Here is a 20856-nt window from a genome sequence, read left to right on the forward strand (position 1 = left end):
CTGGTGGGTATCCTGGGCCTGGTTAATGCCAAATCTGTGTTTACCATACTAGTGTGTGAGTATAGTTGCCTAGCCTATTCCATATTTTTTTTTTCTGGAGATATGTGTGTGGATGGGTGCTGATTCCGTGAGCCTGGGTGTGGGGGTGGGATGTCCAGTAGGGCCCAGGTCTCCTTAGATCTGCCTGCACAGTTGGTGCTAGGTCTGTGAGCCCCAGAAGTAGGGGTCTAGTGGGACTTGGGTCACCTGGCTTATATCTCAGGCCCACTTGCTTGGTAGGTGTTGGGTCTGTGAAAGGGCGAGGATTCTGGTGAAGTTAGGGCGCCCTTCTCAGCAGAACAGATAGAGCAGTGGATGGCCGGGCCCAGATACATACAGAGGATGTGGCAGCACACTGGGGTCTGCAGAGGACATCAGGTACCATTGCAGAGGAGGGAGATCAGAAAAAAAAGGGACAACTACCTCAACCAAGTGATGACAACAACATATATGGTCAAATGGAGACTTTAAGGTTGACTATGGTAGCTAATGGACATTGGAAAGATTTCCTCATTCTTGGATCTGTGAGACTGACAGCATTTCAGAACGATTAAAACCACTTAAGCATAACTCTAGGAACATACTCCACATTGGATACCCTAAGTTGATATCAGGCTGCCGTTCCCCATCCCCGGGTGCTGAGGTGGTTGGGAGGTTGGGTGCAGCTTCTCCCCTTATCTCCTCCCTTCCCTCAGATACAGGAAAAAGAAAAAGAAAATTTGGAAACAATGGTCTTACCCACTTTCCCCTAACCCTTGATCTTTCCCACCCTGATCAACTATATAAACATCATCAAAAATTAAAATTAAAATAAAATAAAAATGCAATGGTGCAAGCCAGTTTTGGAAAGCTCAAGCAGAACAGGCTGTGGTCAAAATGTTTTGTAACAGGGAAATGTCACTTGGAAATGTAAAAACAAAGAACAGGGATCACACACATACAAAACAGTCTCCAATGAACAGTCAGATAAAAATTATTTTATTCTATGAATATGAATGAACAGCTAGAAAGAGAAGGTTTTTAAACTACTTTGTTACATTTAACTATTTTTGTTTTAAAAATAATACTGAACTTCACATCTAATTTAAAAAGTGCATAACAGTATTAACTTAGTAACTAATAAATAAACCTAGTGTTAGATATGTCAGAATGTCATCAATCCAGAGGGAAAAGCAACTTCTTGGTTAGTGTGAATGTGGGCTGTGGCATCTGCTTCTCCTTCTTCTCCCCAGCATCTTTTTTGCTCACTTGATAGTTCACTTTGGTCAGGATGGTAAGGATATCTTCACCTCTGAAAAACACAGAACAACACGGTGACCATCTGGGGGACCACCAGCTGCTGACCCATCTCCTTTGCTCTGCTCAGGGATAACTATAGCTCTTCTCAGGGCATCAGGCATTTGAAGCTATCCGTTGCTGGGGCAAGATAGATCACCATTTGCCATGGGAGTGAGTTGTCTCCAAAGCTTAGTAATTCAACCCTGGTTTACTCAGAAATCCCGTTGACCAGTAGAAGTCTCAGGGCCATGATTAGATTTGTTTTTTGTTGTTGTTGTTGTTTGGCAGGGAGCGGGGGGTTCTTTTCTTACTCTGCTCCATTTGCTATGTTGCTTGACATGCCCTGACCTCTGCCTGTAACCGCTTTTATGGATTCATCTGCAATGTGATCAAAACTTCAGGCCATTGAAAGTCCAAAATCTGCACCCATCTTTGTCACCAGGCTTCTTAATAATTTCGCTGGGCAAGCTCTTCCTCCATCTCTGTAGCTAGTCCCTAGGACCTAGTCGGATTCATGATCTGAATTATAAAATGAAAATATCACAATGGTGATATTGTGCACTCTTCACGTGCAGTGAGAAATTCTAATTTTTTTATATTGACCCTTACAATATAAGGCAAGACGGAACCTGCCAAATATTCCTCACTATTCGTGTGCCTTGCTGTGTATGTATCTGGCTGAACTGTGTTGAATGGTGCTATAATTTAACTTAAGGAAGTGTGTGATATAGCAAGTGAAAAAGGAGCATTTTCCCACGTGTGTGGCTTCAAAGCATCCAGTGTAGTGGAAACACAAGAGCTGTCTGGTTTCTATTATTTATCTCCCACAATGTACCTATAGAGTTTGAGTCTGGTTAGCCATTATAGGACTTTCAAAAGAGGATGTTAAACCTTAAAGTGCTTCCAGCCTTCTTGGAAAATTTCTAAACTAGTTTGGTTGCCTCAGTAATTTTTCTGCCTAAAGACAGGGAACAGAACTGTCTGACTTGACCATCTTTCCTGGCTCTGTGATACTTTGTTTCCTTTGAAGTGTTGATTAAAGGAAACACCAAATAAGTATCCCCATTTCTCCATCTGCAAGCAAAGATGCTAACACTTGTCTTCTCTCCCACAGTTAAGACATTTGGAAGTGAATGGGCATCTCCCATCCCCTGTCTTGCATACTTCTCTGATCTATTAATATCTCAATCATAAAGCACATTCTATTGAACTCTGAATATGGGTCTATAATCATGGCTTTGGGGGTGAGGCAGGTCATAGAACATAGAGAAGGGTTAGGTCAGCAACACTTACAGAGGACATCTTTCTTCCAGGCTCTTGCAAAGAGATTGGATGTACCAGGTTCCCTCTAGGAGATTTCGGAAGGAAACATAGTTGTTCACAGTGGCCATTCCCAACAGGAAGTCAGCTTCATCTGGGACATATCTTTTTGGAGACAATGAGTCCATTTCTAAATAGGCTTCTTGCTGTTCTGAGTCTGTCTCAACAGGTACACCTTTGTGATACTTATCTCCTTGACAAGCTTGAATAAAGAATACTTTGGGTTTTCCAACAAGAGAAGGGCACTTTGAACCAATGAAATATGAAGTCAGATCATAGATGCGGGCCTCCTGTCCATCAGTGCCGTAGATGATGCCCTTGTCCCCGTGCGACAGGATGCAGCAGACGAAGCAGTCCCTGCCTATGTGGTCTATGTTTTGGTAATATTCCAGAGCATCACAGATTTCCTTGGCTGTGGAGTCATTGTAGCGTATGACTTCAAAATGCAGTCTTGTGAAGGTAGTATTCAAAGCCTCTGAAAAGTAAAGTCAGAAAAGTTACATTCCATCACAGTCATTTTCAGACTTCCAGCTCATAGAGCAACGAGTTCCATGTTGATAACCATTTGAATTGGAACTTAAAGAACAGGACCTCCTATTTTGGTAGCTGGATTCTATAGGCTTCTATCAATTGTCACCAGCAATTGAAAACATTTCCCAGTTCTGAAGCATATGAGAAAGAGCAGAGTGCTATTGTTGGCCTGTTGTCTTTTCTGAACCAGTTTATGAGATGGCTAAATTATTGAGACTTACCACTAAGCTCATTTAGTATATGATTGCTTCATATTATCAGGGGAAAAGCAAAATAGATTTTAAAGATTTATTTATTTATTTTAAAGGCAGAGTTACAGAGAGGGGGAAGAGAGAGAGATATCTTTTTCCCTGGTTCACTCCCCCAGATAGCCAAATAGCCTCAATGTCTGGGACTGAGCCAGGCCGAAGCCAGGAGTCTGGAACTGTGTCTGGAACTCCCAGGTCAGTGTAGAGGCCCAAGCACTCCAAGCTGTTTTCTGCTACTTGCCCAAATGCATTCAGTAGGAGGAAGCTGGAGCAGAAGTGGAACAGTCAGGATGCAAACCAACACTCACATGAGCTGCTAGTGTTGCAAGTGGAAGCTTAACTCACTGTGCCACAATGCTGGCCCCAAAAGCAAAGTGATTTTTAATAAAACATTACTATTTACTCTATGCTTAACCAGGGCACAGCCTGGTTATTCTATGCAAAATCTTTAGATTTCTCAGAAATAAAACATATTTTTAAGAACACAATCAAGAGATCTACAAAAAACAAAAACAAAACCAGCTATCTTCTCTATTTCTCACTTTCTCACTGTATTCCCCTATCATGTTTTCCAAAGGCAAACACTTTGAGTTTTAGCTACATTTCCAATATTAGCTTCTATTTTAATTAATCTAGATGCTATAAATTTTGGATTTCTGCATTGAGTTCTTGTTAAGAATGATGAGCAGGTTGAATCAATAGTAATCTATTTTTTAAAGATTTATTTACTTTTATTGCAAAGTCAGATATTCAGAGAGGAGGAGAGACAGAGAGGAAGATCTTTCATCTGATGATTCACTCCCCAAGTGAGTGCAACGGCTGGTGCTGTGCTGATCCAAATCCAGAAGCCAGGAACTTCTTCCATGTTTCCCATATGGGTGCAGGGTCCCAAGGCTTTGGGCTGTCCTTGACTGCTTTCCCAGACGACAAGCAGGGAGCTGGATGGGAAGTGGGACTTCTAGGATTAGAACCAGCACCCATGTGGGATCCTGGCATGTTCAAGGCAAGGACTTCAGCTGCTAGGCCACTGCACTGGGGCCTATAGTAGTATTTTTATTACTAGAATTATAGATACATAATATTCCTTAATAACTCCTTTACAATAACTCCTTTACTTTATTCCTTAATAACTCCTTTACAAATAACTCCTTTACCACTCCTTTGCCCTGTTGAGTTTCTCTTCTCCTGGGGCATCTGTAGATCTTTCCTATAATAGCTTTTCTGAAGCTATGAGTGTTTTGCTTTTGACTTACTAGCTTGTTTTACTTTAGCAGAGCTCTTAGCTCATGAGAAGTAAAGTTTTTGAGTCCTTGAGTGAGTCTTCATTTCCATGTTCATATTTTTTATAGTTTAGCTAGATATAAAACTTTATTTCCAAAAGCAGTTTTTTCTTATAATCTTGAAGGCATTTCTTTAGTCTTTAGTTTTCAGTGTTGTTACTGAGAAACGCAGTGAGATCTGGTTCCTGGTATTGTGTATTTGTCTTGATTTTTGTTCTCTAGATGTTCCTAGAATGTGCTTTGATTCAACTCTCAATTATAGACCTTTTCAGTCTGGAGACTGCTTCTTATTCAAATCATGGGAAATTCCATGTCCCCTCATCTGCTCTGTCCTCTCTTTTTGAAAGAACTCCATTAGAATTGGAAAAAATCCTTGAGTGGTTTTCAAATTCCCTTATCCTTTGCTCTTATTTTCATTCTTTCTTGTCTTTTTGTCTGATTTTTCGAGATTGTAATTTTTCATTTTGGGGCTCATAATTTTCAAGGATTCTTTCTTGCTCTGTTTCTGATCTTTTAATAAATTTCTGAAAATGCTAAATATAGATTTTCTGAAGGTTTATTATTATTTGGCATCGTCTTTATTTCTTTCATATTCTAGTTCATTCTTTTCTTATTTGTATTAAATTTTGTCTTCACATGTTTGATAATTCTTGGCTAACATTTCATAAGTTCACTAATCAGTTTATTTGGTTTTTAAAAGATTTATTTATTCATTTTAAAAGCAGGGTTATAGGACAGAGAGAGGTCTTCTATCTGTTGTTTCACTCTCCAAATGACTACAATGTCCAGGGGTGAGCCAGGCTGAAGCCAGGAGGCAAGAGCTTCCTCCAGGTCTCCCATGTGGGTAACAGGGACTCAATCATGTGGGCCATCTTCCTTTCCCTTCCCTGAACAATTGTTGGGAGCTGGATCAGAAGTGTAGAAACAAACCAATGTCTATATTGGATAATAGGCAGTAGCTTAACCTACTAACCATAATGGCCCCAGCTAATTAATTTTAAAATTGACTAAACACACTGTACACATGAGTGAGTTTGTTCACAGATGAACTTCATAACATAGCCATTGGCTGAGGCCTGGCCATTTCATCAGGAGACCCCTTGCAACCAAATTGCATTAGAAATCTGGCCTGCTTGGTACAGTTTTTATTATCTCCATTCCAAGTATAGAAAATGGGTGTTAGAAACATTTTACTTCTCCTTTTTAGGTCCAACCATACCTGCATCAACTTCTGTTCCTTTCCTATCCTTCATGTTGCGATGTTTGGGTATTTTCTTCCGTGCCATGCTAAAGTCATGATTGTTGAAGATCAAACAATATCCCCGAGGTTTGCTTTTCATTTGGTAAACTTCACCTGATATCTGGAAAACAAAAACCCAACCCAGAGGCTGAATGCAGAGCAACATATTGGTTACTCAATACTATGTCAATTAATTCCATAACATTATAAATTGTTGCTGATGTTATGTTGGGGCTTTTAATTGATCGGGATGATACTCTGCCGGCTCTACCTTCAGACCAGAGATGGTCTCCCCAAGAAGCCGTTGAACTTACCAGGACAATAAGATGCTGGACTCTGCTTGGTATATGCTTGCAATGAAAGAATCTCAACTGAACTTGAACTGTGGTAATGCAACAAGGTGGAGGAATCCACCATGGGGGGAGGGTTAGGGAAGGGGTGGGAGGAATCCCAGTGCCTATAAAACTGTGTCACATAATGCAATGTAATTAATAATTTAAAAAATATATTAGGTTTTACAGTTCTTTGATATAGATCATAAGCAGTCTGACTCACATTAATTGTTGGTTCATTGGTTACTTCACAATATCTTATTGCATGTGAGATAGTCTATTGGAGGTTGAAATAATATTACATTTTACAGGTACTATTTTTCATATTGACATCATTTTATATCAAATTAAGGCAAACATGTGGTATCTCACCTTTGGGATTGGCTCATTTCCCTTAGCATTATGGTTTCCATTTGGCCACAAAGGACTGCATTTTTTTTAATAGCTGAGTAATACTCCATGGAGTATGTGAACCATAGTTTTCTTATCCAGTCTTCTGTTGATGGGCATTTTGGTTGCTTCCAAGTTTTTGCAATTACTGATTGTGCTGCTATGAACATATGGGTGCATGTTGTTTCTCGTGTAACAGGTGTTTTGGATATATTCCTAGGAGTGCTATTGCTGGATCATATGGTATGCTGATTTTCAGTTGTTTGAGTGTTCTCCATACTGATTTCCATAGAGGCTGTACAAGTCTGCAGCCCCACCAGCAGTGGAGTAGGGTTCCCTTTTCCCCACATCCTTGCCAGCAAGTGTTGTTGGTGGTTTTTTGTATGTGAGCCATTCTTACTGGTGTTAGGTGGTGCTTCATTGTTGTCTTCATTTGGACATTTTTTCATATGTTTGTTTGCCATTTGGGTTTGTTTCTTTGTGAATTGTTTGCCCATTTCCTGTGCCCATTTCTTGAGTGGTTTGTTTGTTTTGGTGTTTTGGTTGTTCTGGAGATCTTTGTATATTCTGGAGATTAGCCCTCTGTCACCTATGTAGTGTGCAAAGATCTTCTCCCATTCTGTGGGTTGTTTCTTTACTTTGTTGATTGTTTCCCTTGCTGAACAAAAGCTTCTTAGTTTGATGTAGTCCCATTTGTTTATCTTGGTCTTGATTGCTATTGCTTTTGGTGTTCTTTTTAGGAAGTCAGGGCCTACTCATAAATCTTGCAGGGTGTTTCCAACATTCTCTTCCAAAAGTTTGAAAGTTTCTGGATGTAGGTTTAGGTCTTTTATCCATTTAGATTTGATCTTAGTGTATGGTGAGAGATGTGGGTCTATCTTCTTGTTTCTGCAGGCTATTAACCAGTTGTCCCAACAGCATTTATTGAAGAGACCTTCCCATTTGCATGGATTGTCATCTTTTTTTTTGTCAAAGAGACTGTATCTGTGTGGGCTCTCATCTTTGTCTTGTTCCAGATGTCAGTTGAAATGGTTGTAGTTTTTCTCCATTCAGTATGATGCTGGCATTGGGTTTTTCATATATTGCTTTGATTATGTTGTGGATTGTTCCTTCTATGCCTACCTTGGTTAGGGTTTTTAGCATGAAGTGGTGTTGGATTTTGTTGAAAGCTTTTTCTGCATCTATTGATACTATTATATGGTTTTTGGATGTGGTGTATTACATTTATGGATTTTTGGATATTGAACCATCCCTTCATTCCTGGAATGAATCCTACTTGATCCGGGTGAATGATCCGATGTTTTTTTGAATTCTATTGGCTAGGATTTTGTTGAGAATCTTTGCATCAATGTTCATCAGGGAGATTGGTCTGTAGTTTTCCTTCTCTGTTAATTCTCTGTCCAGTTTTGGAATTAAAGTGTTGTTGGCTTGGAAGGGTTGCTTCCTTTTCTATTGTTTTGAAGAGTTTGTGGAGGATTGGGGTTAGCTCTGCTTGGAATGTTTTATAGAATTCTGTAGTGAAACCGTCAGGACCTGGGCTTTCTTTGTTTGGGAGGTCTTTGATCACTGACTCAATCTCTGCTTCAGTTATGGGTTTGTTCAGGTCTTTTGTTGCCTCTGGGTTAAGTTTTGGTAAGTGGTGGGAGTCTAAGAACCTTTCCATTTCCAGCTGGTCTTCTGACTTGTTGGAGTACAGTTGTTTGTAATAATCACTGATGATTTTCTTGATGGTTTCAGTGTCTGTTGTTATGTTGCCTCTTTCATCCTTGATGCTATTAATTCTCACTTTCTCTTGTTTCTTTCTTTGTTAGTTGGGCTAGTGGGGTGTCTATTTTGTTTATCTTCTCGAAGAACCAGCTTTTTGATTGGTTGATTTTGTGTATAGTTTTTAAAATTTCTATTTGGTTTATCTCCTCCCTTGTTTTGATAATTTCTTGTTTCCTATTGTTTGTAGGGTCATTTTGCTGTTGTTTTTCCAATTCCTGGAGGTGTGTGGTTAATTCCTGTATTTGGTGTCTTTCTTGGGCTTTGACATAAGCACCAATTGCAATGAGCTTACCACATAGCACTGCTTTGGCAGTGTCCCACAAGTTCTGGAATGTTGTATCTGAGTTTTCATTGGTTTCCATAAATTTTTTTATCTCATCTTTAATTTCTTCTCTGACCCATTGTTCATTTAATAGCATATTGTTCAACCTCCAAGAGTTTATATATTTCCTGGGGCATTTTGAGTTGTTGATTTCCAGTTTCACTCCTTGGTGGTCTGAGAAGGTGCATGGTATGATTCCGATTTTTTTGAAGTTAGTTAGGCTTGTTTTGTGTCCTATCATGTGGTTGATCCTGGAGAAGGTGCCATGCACTGCTGAAAAAAATATATAATCCACATCCATAAGGTGAAAGGTTCTGTAAATATCTACTAAGTCCAGTTGTTCTATTGTTTGTGTGAGTTCTATTGTTTCTCTGTTGAGTTTTTGTCTTGTTGATCAGTCTATTGGTGTTAATGGGGTGTTGAGGTCTCCTACGATTATTGTGTTTGCATCTATGTCTCCCCTTAGGTCCATCAGTAATTGCTTCACATAGCGGGGTGCATTTGTGCTTGGAGCATAGATATTAAGGATGGTAATCACTTCCTGTTGGATCATTCCTTTCAATAATATAAAATGTCCTTCCTTATCTCTTTTGATGTTTCTCACACTGAAGTCTATATCATCTGAGATGAGGACTGCTACACTGACCTTTTTTTCTCATCCATTGGCATGAAATATCTTTTTCCATCCCTTTACTTTCAGTTTCTTAGCATCTTTTCTGGTCAGATGTGTCTCTTGTAGGCAGCAGATAATTGGGTCCTGTTTGTTGATCCATTCTGTTAATCTATGTCTTTTTTTTTAATGGGAATTAAAATTTTTATGCTTTCCCATATCTAGCAAGCATATTTTTACCAAAGAAATACCTCCCAACACTTGGTATTATATTGGGAACTGTATGTTTCCAATTTCCCACCCTCCCCAGGTCCTGGATGTAGGGTATGCTCTGAGGTTCTTGCTCAAGTTATGAATTGCTGCCAATCTTGCCACTCCAAGCACTATGAGGTCTTTGAAGAATCCACTGATTGACCTAATCCACCATAGAGTCTCTGTTTGCCCCATATTTTGCTGCCAAGATATAGCTGAGATGGTTGGTTGACCTGTTCTGACTTCTATCTTTTCTTGGTTCAGGTTCTGAGTCCAGCACTAAATTGTGGAGATCTCCAAAGAAACTGTCTGAGGTATTCTCAAAGCAGATTCTTGTATGTGCTAGCAAGTACAGGGCCTGGCACAGTCCATCGCCCTGATCAGCTGGTGGTTGCAATTGCTGGGTTGGTTCTGTTTTCACTCCCGACTTCCACTGGAACCAATGGGTGTTGCAGTCCAGCCTGGTTCTGCCCAGCACATACTCAGCCCTTGCATAAACCAGTGGGAGCTGCAGCCTAGTTGGAGCGACCCGCAATAACCCCCACCAGGCCTGCCCCCTACCCTGGTTTGCCAGTATGTGTAGCAGTAGTCCAGTCTGTCCCACACCCCATTCCACCCCAGCTGCTGTCTTAGTTTTATGCCCTCCTGTGGAAGTGGTAAACCAAGAGGAAAGAGCCCACCATTTCCCTCCCAGGCCTCTCTCACTCCCAGATTATGCACTCTCGAGATAGTTCTGTGGTTTGACTTGACAGAACTAGCCCCAGTGCCAGCTTCTGCCAGCTGATGCTGTGGCTAAGCTCAAACAACCCTCACTCACTCTAATTTTGTTGCACCAGTAGGAAAAATCAGCCCAGCCTGGCTTTTCCTTGATCTAGTCCACATGAGGCCCACAGGTGTTGTAGCCCTGCCTAGTCTGGTCTGCCCCCATCCCAGCCTACACTCTCCAGCGGGAGTAGCTGTCCAGCAAAGGAACCCTCCCTTATTCCCCTGCTGGCTCTGCCCCCTCCCTTCCTTGTTCTCACGCTTGCTGGTTGGGTGCTGTGGTCCCTTCCAGTACAGGCAACCTCACCTTGGCATTCCGTATTGTGCACTAGTCTTTGTTGCGACCGAACCTGGCTCAACCCACACTGTTCTGGTGCTTGGATTTGCCAGTGGATGACGTGGACAGATTCAGCCTGGTCTTCCCCAAACCCCTGCCAAATGTATGCCAGTGGGTAACTTTCCATGGCCTGTTCTGGGCTGTTTCCTGTCATGTTTCTTGCGCTTACCTGTCGGGTCTGTGTCCTGCCAGAGGAGTTGCCCAGGCTCCTCCATCAGAACCTCTCCCAATGCCAGATTTTATGCATACCAGTGGGTCCATGAGCCAGCCCTACTCAGTCCACCTCCTGTCCTAGCAGAAACAGTGGCTTTTCCTGACTGGCCTTCAACCCAAACTGGTTCTTGCTGTTGGATGTTTCAGCCCAGCCATGATTTGTCCATACCCACATATGGCTCACACATGGCTCAGTAGGGAGTTGAGACCTTGCCTAGTCCATCGCACATCTATCCCGGTCCTCCAGGACACCAGAGGGTGTTGGGGTCTGGCCCTGCTTGGTGCATCCAATCCCAGTCCACATTGTGCCAAGGGAGACTACAACCGTTTCCTGATCAGAACGCAGCCCCCATTCCAGGCCACATGCCCCTTGGTGGGAACCTCAACCCAGCTAGGGTGTCCCCTTAGCTCCCCAACTGGGCCTGTTCCCAGCCATAGATCACATGCATGCCAGTGGTTGCTCTGACTCAGCTTGGCACAGCCCCTCACCTGTCCCGACCTCTGCCTTAGACGCTGTGGCTTAGCGTTCCTGGCTCACGCAGACCAGTAGGTGCAAGAGCCTAGCTCGGCATGACATGTGCTCCATCCTGGTCTCTAGTTTTGCTTGTGCGCTAAGGTTTGCACAGTCCTACCTGATCTACCCTGTTCCATTATCAATTGACACATTTGTCAGCTGTTGGAGCTGCTTTGCCCAGCTTGTCTGAGCCCCAGGTCTGGACCACATGTTCACCAGCTGGAGCTATGACTCGCCAAAGGAGTTTCCCAAGTTCCTCCAATTAATCCACTCCCAGACCCAGTTCTCATACGTGCCATTGGGTTTAGGCCAGTGCCCGGTGCAGTCTGGCCTTCCATTTGGCCTTGTATGAGCTGGTGAACATTGCAGCCCAGCCCACCCCACACCCTAATCAGGATGCACATTTGGGTGCTGCTGCCCTGACCAGTCCAGACTATTGGGGGTTCCTTTACCTGTGATTGATGGCAGGCTCCTTGGTCACACCTAGCTTAGTCCATCACCACCCCAACTCTTGAGATAACCAGAGGGGCTAGAATTTCCACAGGGTGTGGCCCACATATCCCTCACAGAATTTAGCCCCGGTTATGGTTCTTGAGTGCTACTTTATGTAATGGTTTACTTAATGTGACACTTCTCCTGATCCATCATCATGTCAGGTAACATTGTATGATTCTGCAGGACAGGCCATGACCCATAGCTTTTGCATGGACTGGTATTTGGTGGTAAGCATTGTTCAGTGATTACAAGTTTCATAAAGAAAGAGTTCATTGGGAATCTTTACAAATGCTTCATGTCCTAGAAGCACAATGGGTTCAACCTGGAGCTAACTAAGCAGCGACTCACAGAACTAAAACCTCAGAGCTCCCTGGCCGGGCAGCCAGCAGAGCCTGGCACCAAATGGCACACTGGCCACTAGGGGACAGCTCACCACATGCACATGGTGGCTGTCGTCTGGGATCCAGGCATGAGATGCCCCGTCCTGAGACCCACCAGCAGCCAGGAGGCTGCTGGAAGTTTAAACTCCCAGGCCCAAGGTCGCACCCCTCCCCAATCCCATTCACCACCCAATGAAGGCGGCGGGTGGGTCCCGGACCTGCCCAGTCCCAGACGTCCACCCTTGGTGTACTCACCCTGAAGGGAGCAGCCCCTGGAGCCCAGGCAGGCCCGGGGACAGCTCACCACGTGCACATGGTGGCTGTCGTCTGGGATCCAGGCATGAGATGCCCCGTCCTGAGACCCACCAGCAGCCAGGAGGCTGCTGGAAGTTTAAACTCCCAGGCCCAAGGTCGCGCCCCTCCCCAATCCCATTCACCGCCCAATGAAGGCGGCGGGTGGGTCCCGGACCTGCCCAGTCACAGAGACCTCCCCCCTTGGTGTACTCACCCCGAAGGGAGCAGCCCCTGGAGCCCAGGCAGGCCCGGGGACAGCTCACCACGTGTACATGGTGGCTGTCGTCGGGGTCCAGGCATGAGATGCCCCATGCTGAGACCCACCAGCAGCCAGGAGGCTGCTGGAAGTTTAAACTCCCAGGCCCAAGGTCGCACCCCTCCCCAATCCCATTCACCGCCCAATGAAGGCGGCGGGTGGGTCCTGGACCTGCCCAGTCACAGAGACCTCCCCCCTTGGTGTACTCACCCTGAAGGGAGCAGCCCCTGGAGCCCAGGCAAGCAAGGGAACCAGTTACCCGGAGGGAGTGCCCCTGGAGCCCAGGCAGGGCTGGGGACAGCTCACCACATGCACATGGTGGCTGTCGTCTGGGATCCAGGCATTGATGCCCTGTCCTGAGACCCACCAATCTATGTCTTTTGACTGATGAGAGTAGGCCATTTGTGTTAAGAGTTAATATTGAGAGGCTACGATTTTGCTCTGCCGTGTGTGTGTGTTTGTGGGTGTGGATATCTGTTTAACTGTCTTTCCTTGTGTGGGCTTTAGTGGCGAGGTCTTGCCATCTGCCATCCTTGCTTATGATTTGCCTCCTTTTTTCTGGGTTTAGCACATTTCTAAGGAGATTTTTGTAGAGCTGGCTTTGTGCTAGTATATTTTTCTAGTTTCTCTTTGCTATGGAAGTATCTAAATACAATTGATATCTTTGCTGGGTACATAATTCTTGGCTGAGTGTTCAGGATTTGAAAGATCTTGGTTCATTCCCTCCTAGCTTGGAGAGTTTCTTCTGAGAAGTCAGCAGTGATTCTGATTGGTTTGTCTCTGTGAGCTTGTCTATGCTTCGTACATGTCAGATTTCTTTCTTTGTATTTGCTATAGGGGAGCTTAAGTACCACATGTCTGGGTGAGGATCTCTTTGGGTCGAATCTGTTGGGGGTTCTCTGTCCTTCCTGGATTTGGGGTGGATTCATGTTTCCAGTATTTTGGAAGTTCTCCTGTATTATTTCATTGAGCACCTGTTGTAAACCTGTCTCTCTTTCCACTCTTTTGGGAAGGCCTATTTCCTGAATGGTCCTGTTGGCTTTGTTCAGGTTTTTCTCCAGCTGTATAATGAGTTGCTTGTTTTCATTCTGATCATCTTCCATTTCTGATATTCTATCTTCTGTAAGAGCTTAGAATAACTGCTTGATTCTGCTTCTGTATATTGCTTTCTGCTGAGCAAGAGTGGAACCATGTTGGAATAAGTATAGAGAAGTCATTTCATGAAACAAGTTTTAATTTCCCAGAAATGAGTCAGACAATTACAGGAATAAAGAAGATAAAGAAGCAAGGCCAACACAAAAATGTAATGGATAAGAAAGTGAGAAAGTACCGGGTCACCTAGTCCTAAGATGAGGAATACAGACTGTCAACAATTGAGAAAATATACAAAGTTAAGGGACCCCCGGGCTATCTAATCTAAAAGTGAGAAATGCTGACTATTATGCAGAGTTTATAATTTTGCCCTATAAAAACTGTTCCAAAATGTTTATAAGGTGCGCAGAGTCCTGAGTGCCTCCAGATTACTCTGTTGCCCATTTGCGAATGCTCAATAAAATCATCATGCTTATTGCAGCCTCTGCGTTGGACTTGTTTTGCCAATGATGGTGTGGCTCCCCTCCACGGGGTTGGACTCTCCCCGAGTCTAACACTTCTACTAAATTCTTTCTGTTGATTAGGCTCTCCACTTTGTGCTCTATGTTAAGGATTCCATTATTCATTTGCTTTATTTCCGCAGCAACGTGATTTTTGAATTCTTAGAACTCTTCCCAGTGTTTCTCACTGTCTCTGATGAATTTTATGAGTATTTTCTTAAATTCCTTCCCTGGTATCTCCTCAATGTCTTCATCTCGCTTCTCAGCGACTGAGATTGGTTTTTGGTTGTTTTGGGGGGAGGTGCTGGTTCTTTCGTCTGAATCATTACTTTTTCTGATACTTCTCCCCATTGCGTTGTGGTTTCTTGTCGTTTTGGACATACTTTGACCTCGGTGCAGTAGCTTAGAGCAGATGTGGCCGTGTTCCTGCTGTATGGATTGCAGACAGAAGTGTAATTCTCTGTACTTTATTGGGGACAGCAAGCGTTAGTGGGTCATTAAGTAGTTTTGTTTATCCCTGGATTTATACATTTACAACTGGGTTCCCCTGCAGTTTTTTGGCTACTGTAGTAACTCGAGTGTGCTCTCAGGGGTGGGGAATAGGTAAGGAACTTTGTAGCCTTGGGATTTCTTGTCTTTTGCTCTGGGCAGATTTGGGTGACCCTCAGCAAGACTCAGGCCCTATTACCCTTGGGAGGTAGCAATTTTGGGGGTTCCCCTCCTGTGGCTTGGTGCTCACGTTTGCCACCACCACTGGGGCCTTTGGCGCCTTCGTGGTCTTGGTCAGTTGTTACCGCCACCAGTGGCTCTGACTTCGTGATTTGGTGTCACATCGCCAAGGGCTCTGGTTTCACAAGTCAGTGACACGGCTGCTGAGGCCACCAGCACATCTACAGGGAATTCTGCCCGGGTCTAGACGCTCTCCGTGTGGTGCACCTAGACACCCAAGTCTCCTATACTGAGGTGGTTGCTTGTCTGGGGAGCAGGATCTGGTAGCCTCTGCTCCCGCTCTGCTGCCACTTTTGCCTGGGCTGGCCCTGAATTCAGATACGCTGCAAACTCTGACGCCTCTGCTGTGACCCGTGGAATTTCTCGGTAGCCGCAGCCACTAGTTGCTGCATCTCAGGGTCACAGGCTCGGCTGCCGAGCACCTCCAACCCATGGGCCTAGACACTCAAGACTCCTAATACTGAGGAGGTTTCTTGTCCGGGGAGCGGGATCTGGTAGCCCTCGCTCCGCTGCCACTTTTGCCTGGGCTGGCCCTGAGTTCAGACATGCTGCAAACTCTGGCACCTCTGCTGTGGCCCGGGGAGTTTTGCAGTAGCCTCAGCTGCTGGCTACTGAGCCTCAGGGTCCAGGCACCCGCCCGCTACAGAGGCATTTTAATATCGGGGCAGTGGGGGAGGGGAGGGCTCCTGCTCGGCTGCCTCCTTTGCCAGGGACACCCCAAAGTTCAATATCGCCACCAATACTAGGTCTTTGGCACTCCTGTGGTCTGTGGCTATCTATTCCCCTTTCCTGTTTCTTTCACTATGCAAACATCCCCTCAAGGCAGATAACTTTGGTGCCAGAGCCCAGGATTGAGTCATTCAGGGGAACCCTATCAAAAGCAGCTGAATGAATGAATTTGAGTGAGTGAATTCCCATCCATGCCCTAGTGAATCTCTGGGCTGTCTACTCCACTCATCTGGGCTTCCAGGCTAATACCCATGCATGCCACAGGGTAATCCCAGGGATTTAAGAGCTCTTGGCTCAATCCAGCTCTCAAGTCCCTAGCTCCTTCTGAAGAGAGACAGTGGGCTGACTAGGCAAGTACTGACTCTTGTAGCTACAGAGTTAGGACTGCAGTACCTAACAGTTCCAGGCTGGGCTGGATCTGGAGCTGATTTGTTTTCCTGGGTCCATTTCAGTGCAAAGAATCTCAGCATTTAGTTGGCAATTGGCAGTTCCTAAGGGTGGGTAAAGGATTCCAGCTACCCTTTCATGAATCTTAAGATTTTGGCATAAAGGACCCCTAACTTTCAGGATCTTGGTATGTTGACTAAAATATTGATTGCTTATGAAGTGCATGCTAAGATTATCATTTACTTTTCAGTATGCATATTATTTACTCTGCAAATCAAACATATTTTCTAAGATATTAAAAGTGTGCATTGGAGAGACATGACAATGAGTCCAAAGCCATTCAGTGAAGGTTACACACACAGGAGTTATGTTACTATGCCTAGAAAGGCAAGTGGCCTTCTGGCTCCTGAGACAGCACAGATGACCAGTTCATGACTAGTTGCAGCTTACAGCTAATCACAAGGGAGAAGCACTTCCTGCTTGTTTCTGCTTTGGCTAGACTCTTCCCCAGGCCTTCACCCAGATGCCGGGCTAGGTGGGAGTCTTCTATCCCCTCCCCTTCCAACTACCCCCAATACCTTTGCTTGTCCTAGCAGTTAAAATACAAAATGAATTTACTGAAAACTAAAGGTGTCACATTTTTTAAAAATCAAGTCATATTCTAATTTCTTCTATGCATTTATTTCACAGTTCTCAGTAGGTTATGTTCAGTAAACTTCTGCCCCTTATTGGTCTGTCCGACAGTTTAAGAAAACAAAATAAAACAAAAACAATTAGCCAAAACAATAACTCTAATCTGCTGTGTGAAAGGCTAGAGGCTCAGAGGTTTGCATGTACCTGTTCCTTGCTGTCTTGCTCCCCTGGACAGTCCAACATCGCCAGCACTCCATATGTCTGCTCCCCTACAAGCAACCAAGAGACACAGCTAGCATGAGACCCGGCAACAAAAACACTTGGGTGAAGAAACCCACAGAACCTCCTCAAACAATTGAGATACTTTCTGAAATGAAAATTCCCAATCTAAAGAGAATCTCTGGTCACTCCCCAGAGATAAGCTTCTAAAAACAGATGCTTGAACTAGCAGCACCAAAGGGAAACATCACAACCAAGCAGGTGGTGCTGTGATTCTGTGATGACTCCAGGTGGCCAGCTTGAATTCTGTAGCATTGGCATGAACAACATCGGCTTGAATTCTGTGGCAGTGGCATTAACTCAGCGGGAAAGACTGATTGACCGGTATGTTGCTTCTCAAAGCACTCCAAAAGCCCTCGACTCATGCACACAGAGGGGAAAGGAAAGAACAATGACATGAGCATTCTGTAGGCTTAATATTAAAGAATGACTCAAAGGGCATGCACACACGCCAAAAAGCCAGGATGAAAAGTCAACAAAAACCTAATGTTTATATGGTGGTAGTTTTACTGGTTTAAAGAAAAATTTTTTTCTAGGGCCAGTGTGATAGTGTAGCGGTTAAAGTCCTCGCCTTGAATGCACCAGGATCCCAACAACCCACTTCCCATCCAGCTCCCTGCTTGTGGTCTGGGAAAGCAGTGGAGGACAACCCAAAGCTTTGGGACCCTGCATTGGTGTGTGAGACTCTGAAGAAGCTTCTGGCTCCTGGCTTCAGATTGGCTCAGCTCCAGTGTTGCGGCTGCTTGGGGAGTGAATCACCGGACAGATCTTCCTCTCAGTCTCTCTTCCTCTCCATATTTCTGACTTTCCAATAAAAAAATAAATAAATCTTTTTAAAAGTTTTCTAAATTTAGAATAATCTTCTGAGTTTATGTAGCTTTTATAGCCACCAAGAATAGTTGATTGGTCAGCAATTTGAAGGTAGCCCTTGTGGGATCTGGATTTTTTCAGATAGGAAAATGCACAGAGGATTGGATCAGGGTCCTTCTATGGCACCAGAAAGGAATTTTGGCTGAAGCACCCCAAGAGGTTGCGGGCAGATGATGCTGGGGCTCAGGTGTGTGGGGCAGATCTGGGGGTCCTAGGAAACTGCAGCAGATAGAAAGCAATTACTCAGGGGTGGGTATTGTGGGGCTGCATGTTAAGCACCACCTGCAACACAAACATCCCAATTCAGAGCTCTGGTTTTAGTTCCAGCTCCTCTGCTTCCCGTGTAGTAGATGGAAGCAGAAGATTGTCCAGATGCTTGGGCTCCTGTGCTCCTGCACCTAGGTGAGATCTTGGCTTCAGCCATGGCCATTGGGGAATGAACCAATGGATGGGAGCGCTCTCGCTCTCTCTGCCTTTCAAATAAATAAAATCATTTTTTAAAAATAAAATTGCCCTTGTTGAAAAAAAAAAAAACAGAGAGGAATCACTTGCAATTGACCAAGATCTCTTGACATGGAGAACAAAGTAAAACTTTTCTTGAGAGAAACGGATTAACCAAAGAAGCCCTGAGCCATTACAGGAATCCAGCAAGCCAGTGCATTCCACAGGCAGCACATGCCACAATGAAAAAGAACGCACAGCACTGCTACTGACTTGGTACCAACTTCAAATATGCCACATGGATTCTGCAGGGTCTATACTTGAGGCCCTGGAAATGGCGGTTGTGGAGAAGGGATGAATGGACACTAAACCCTCATGGTGACATTAGACAAGCTGGTGGAAGGGAAGGGGCTCAAAGTGGCTGCCAGGGAGTAAGTGAGCTCAGTCAACCTCGATTGACACCTGCCTCCAAGACTTATCATTTGTATATGTGCCTAGAGTTTCCAGGGTCATTCTTCTCCCTGGAATAACACAGAACCCAACCCACAGGTCTGCTTAGAGGCAGCTATGGCCAGGACAGCCCTGGCTGCCTCAACCCATTCAGCTTTCCCCAACAACCAGGCTATCTCTACCTCCACTGGAGTCTTCGTAGTCATGGATTTTCACCAGCAGGTTCTTGTCGATTTGGTCACAAATCTTTTTCAGGGTGTCCAAGTTCTTCTCCCCAAGAATCATCCTCTTCTCCATCTCTGTAAAGATGTCCAGCAAGCTCTGGGGAAGGAGAGGACTGGCTGAGCCATCGTGGGCTTAGATGACACCATCTCTCACTCCACTTCCTCCCAGCCAAGCCCCTGAGAGTGGATGCAGGTTTCCTGCAGCCAGTTGACTGGCCAGGGCGTGAGTTTAGATTTTCCAGCCCAGAAAGAAGTAAAGGATAGAGAAGTAACCATATCCCATGAGGCCCTGCGCTCCAAATGCCTCCTTTATGTGGACACAGATGACCAGCCTGACATACTACCTGATGTGATTTCTGGGATCAAACCCACCACCAAGCCTGAATTCACACACACAGACACAGAGACACACTCCCAGACACAAGCAAGCATGCAGATCCTCGCACGAGCCCATATACCACATGGACTCGCAGACATGCACTGACACAGAGGCATAACCACAGATCACACACACTAAACACAGACACACATGCACTCATGGAGGTCTAAATACCAATTTTTTGAGGGGCCACAGCAAAGAGAGAGTGTCTCTGGTCACCACTCACTTCCTTGCCCCCCCAGTGATCCATTCTGGGTCATATGCATAACCCACTCTGGACCGTATGCGTACCTCACTCTGGGTTGTGAGCATAACTCAGTCTGGGCTGTGTGCATAACCCACTCCAAGCTGTGTGCACAAGCCTCTCTGGGCTGTGTACATAACCAGCTGCCCATCAGGCCTCTGACTCGGCCTTACTTCCTAGATAGTTGGTATTCAGAACTTCATAGTAGAAAGGTGCCACACCCATAGTGTTTACACCTGCCACCTGCCTTCTGTGCTGGCTAGGTAAGAATGCACGTTGCTTTGTCCAGCACAGCCCCTGTGCCTCTCAGAACCACTTCCCAAGCTGACTGTTTCTCAGGACTCCACCTTTAGCAGGTGCCAGGTCTTACCATGTTATCTTCCAGTTTGCATTTGGGTATCTCTTTGCTCAAAAAAAATTTAAAAGTTTTCAATCCATCTTGGCTTACATCTTCTGAAATCTGGAAGAGCATGACCCTGAAAGGTGAAATATACACTTGAGAAAGAGTTTCCTAAGTCATTTCTCTTTTGCAGTGTATAGTCACAGAGGACCTGATCCCAGTGGCCTTTCAGGAGAGGAAGCCAAACAGTGAACACGGAGAAAGCTAGAATGATGAAAGAATTCCATTGGCTCACGCCCAGCTATGCCACTGAGGCATAAAGCTCAATTTACCTTTCAGTTAATTTTGGTTAAACTGATTTTGTTTTTCCTTTGTCTTTCTCTACACAACAGCTTTTGGAAGTCATACTTTCCAAATCTCTTCTCTTACTAAAACTTTGGCCAGTGTCCTCCAAGTGCAAGGGCAAACATTTGGTTCTTGAATACAAAAAATCCACAGTGAACACCACAGCTCTCCCCAGCACCAAAGACCTGGAAGTTCCACATGAGCAGCTGCCCTCTCCTCCCCCACTTTATTCTGAGTTTTGCAGAACTCGTTTCCTGTCCGCCAGCAGGTTCCCAGGCAGCACTTCCTGGGTGTGTCCTCATAGCTGCATTCGCTCTCTGGTTCCTTTGCGCAACCCAATGCCTAATGCTCAGA

At 44.7% G+C, this 20856-nt stretch overlaps 1 protein-coding gene across 3 annotated transcripts in view; it reads right to left on the bottom strand.

Annotated features, from left to right (window-relative positions):
• Window positions 1–996: 996 nt before the first annotated feature.
• Window positions 997–20856, bottom strand: part of LOC121168099 (caspase-8-like) — a 32968-nt gene continuing 13108 nt past the window's right edge. The window contains exons 3-9 of one of the 3 annotated variants that reach the window (XM_040997875.1): window positions 20188–20293; window positions 19153–19291; window positions 19000–19041; window positions 17135–17199; window positions 5916–6057; window positions 2611–3112; window positions 997–1330 (exon numbers count right to left, since the gene is read on the bottom strand). In XM_040997875.1, coding sequence (XP_040853809.1) covers window positions 1195–1330; window positions 2611–3112; window positions 5916–6057; window positions 17135–17199; window positions 19000–19041; window positions 19153–19291; window positions 20188–20293 — 1132 coding nt within the window. In that variant the 3' untranslated portion in view covers window positions 997–1194. Of the gene's footprint in view, window positions 1331–2610; window positions 3113–5915; window positions 6058–17134; window positions 17223–18995; window positions 19042–19152; window positions 19292–20187; window positions 20294–20856 lie in introns of all 3 variants that reach the window. The other 2 variants (XM_040997874.1, XM_040997876.1) reach the window with 2 other exon arrangements.

Source organism: Ochotona curzoniae, unplaced genomic scaffold, assembly GCF_017591425.1.
Source record: "Ochotona curzoniae isolate NIBS_2020 unplaced genomic scaffold, NIBS_Ocur_1.0 patch58, whole genome shotgun sequence".
Lineage (NCBI taxonomy): Eukaryota > Metazoa > Chordata > Mammalia > Lagomorpha > Ochotonidae > Ochotona > Ochotona curzoniae.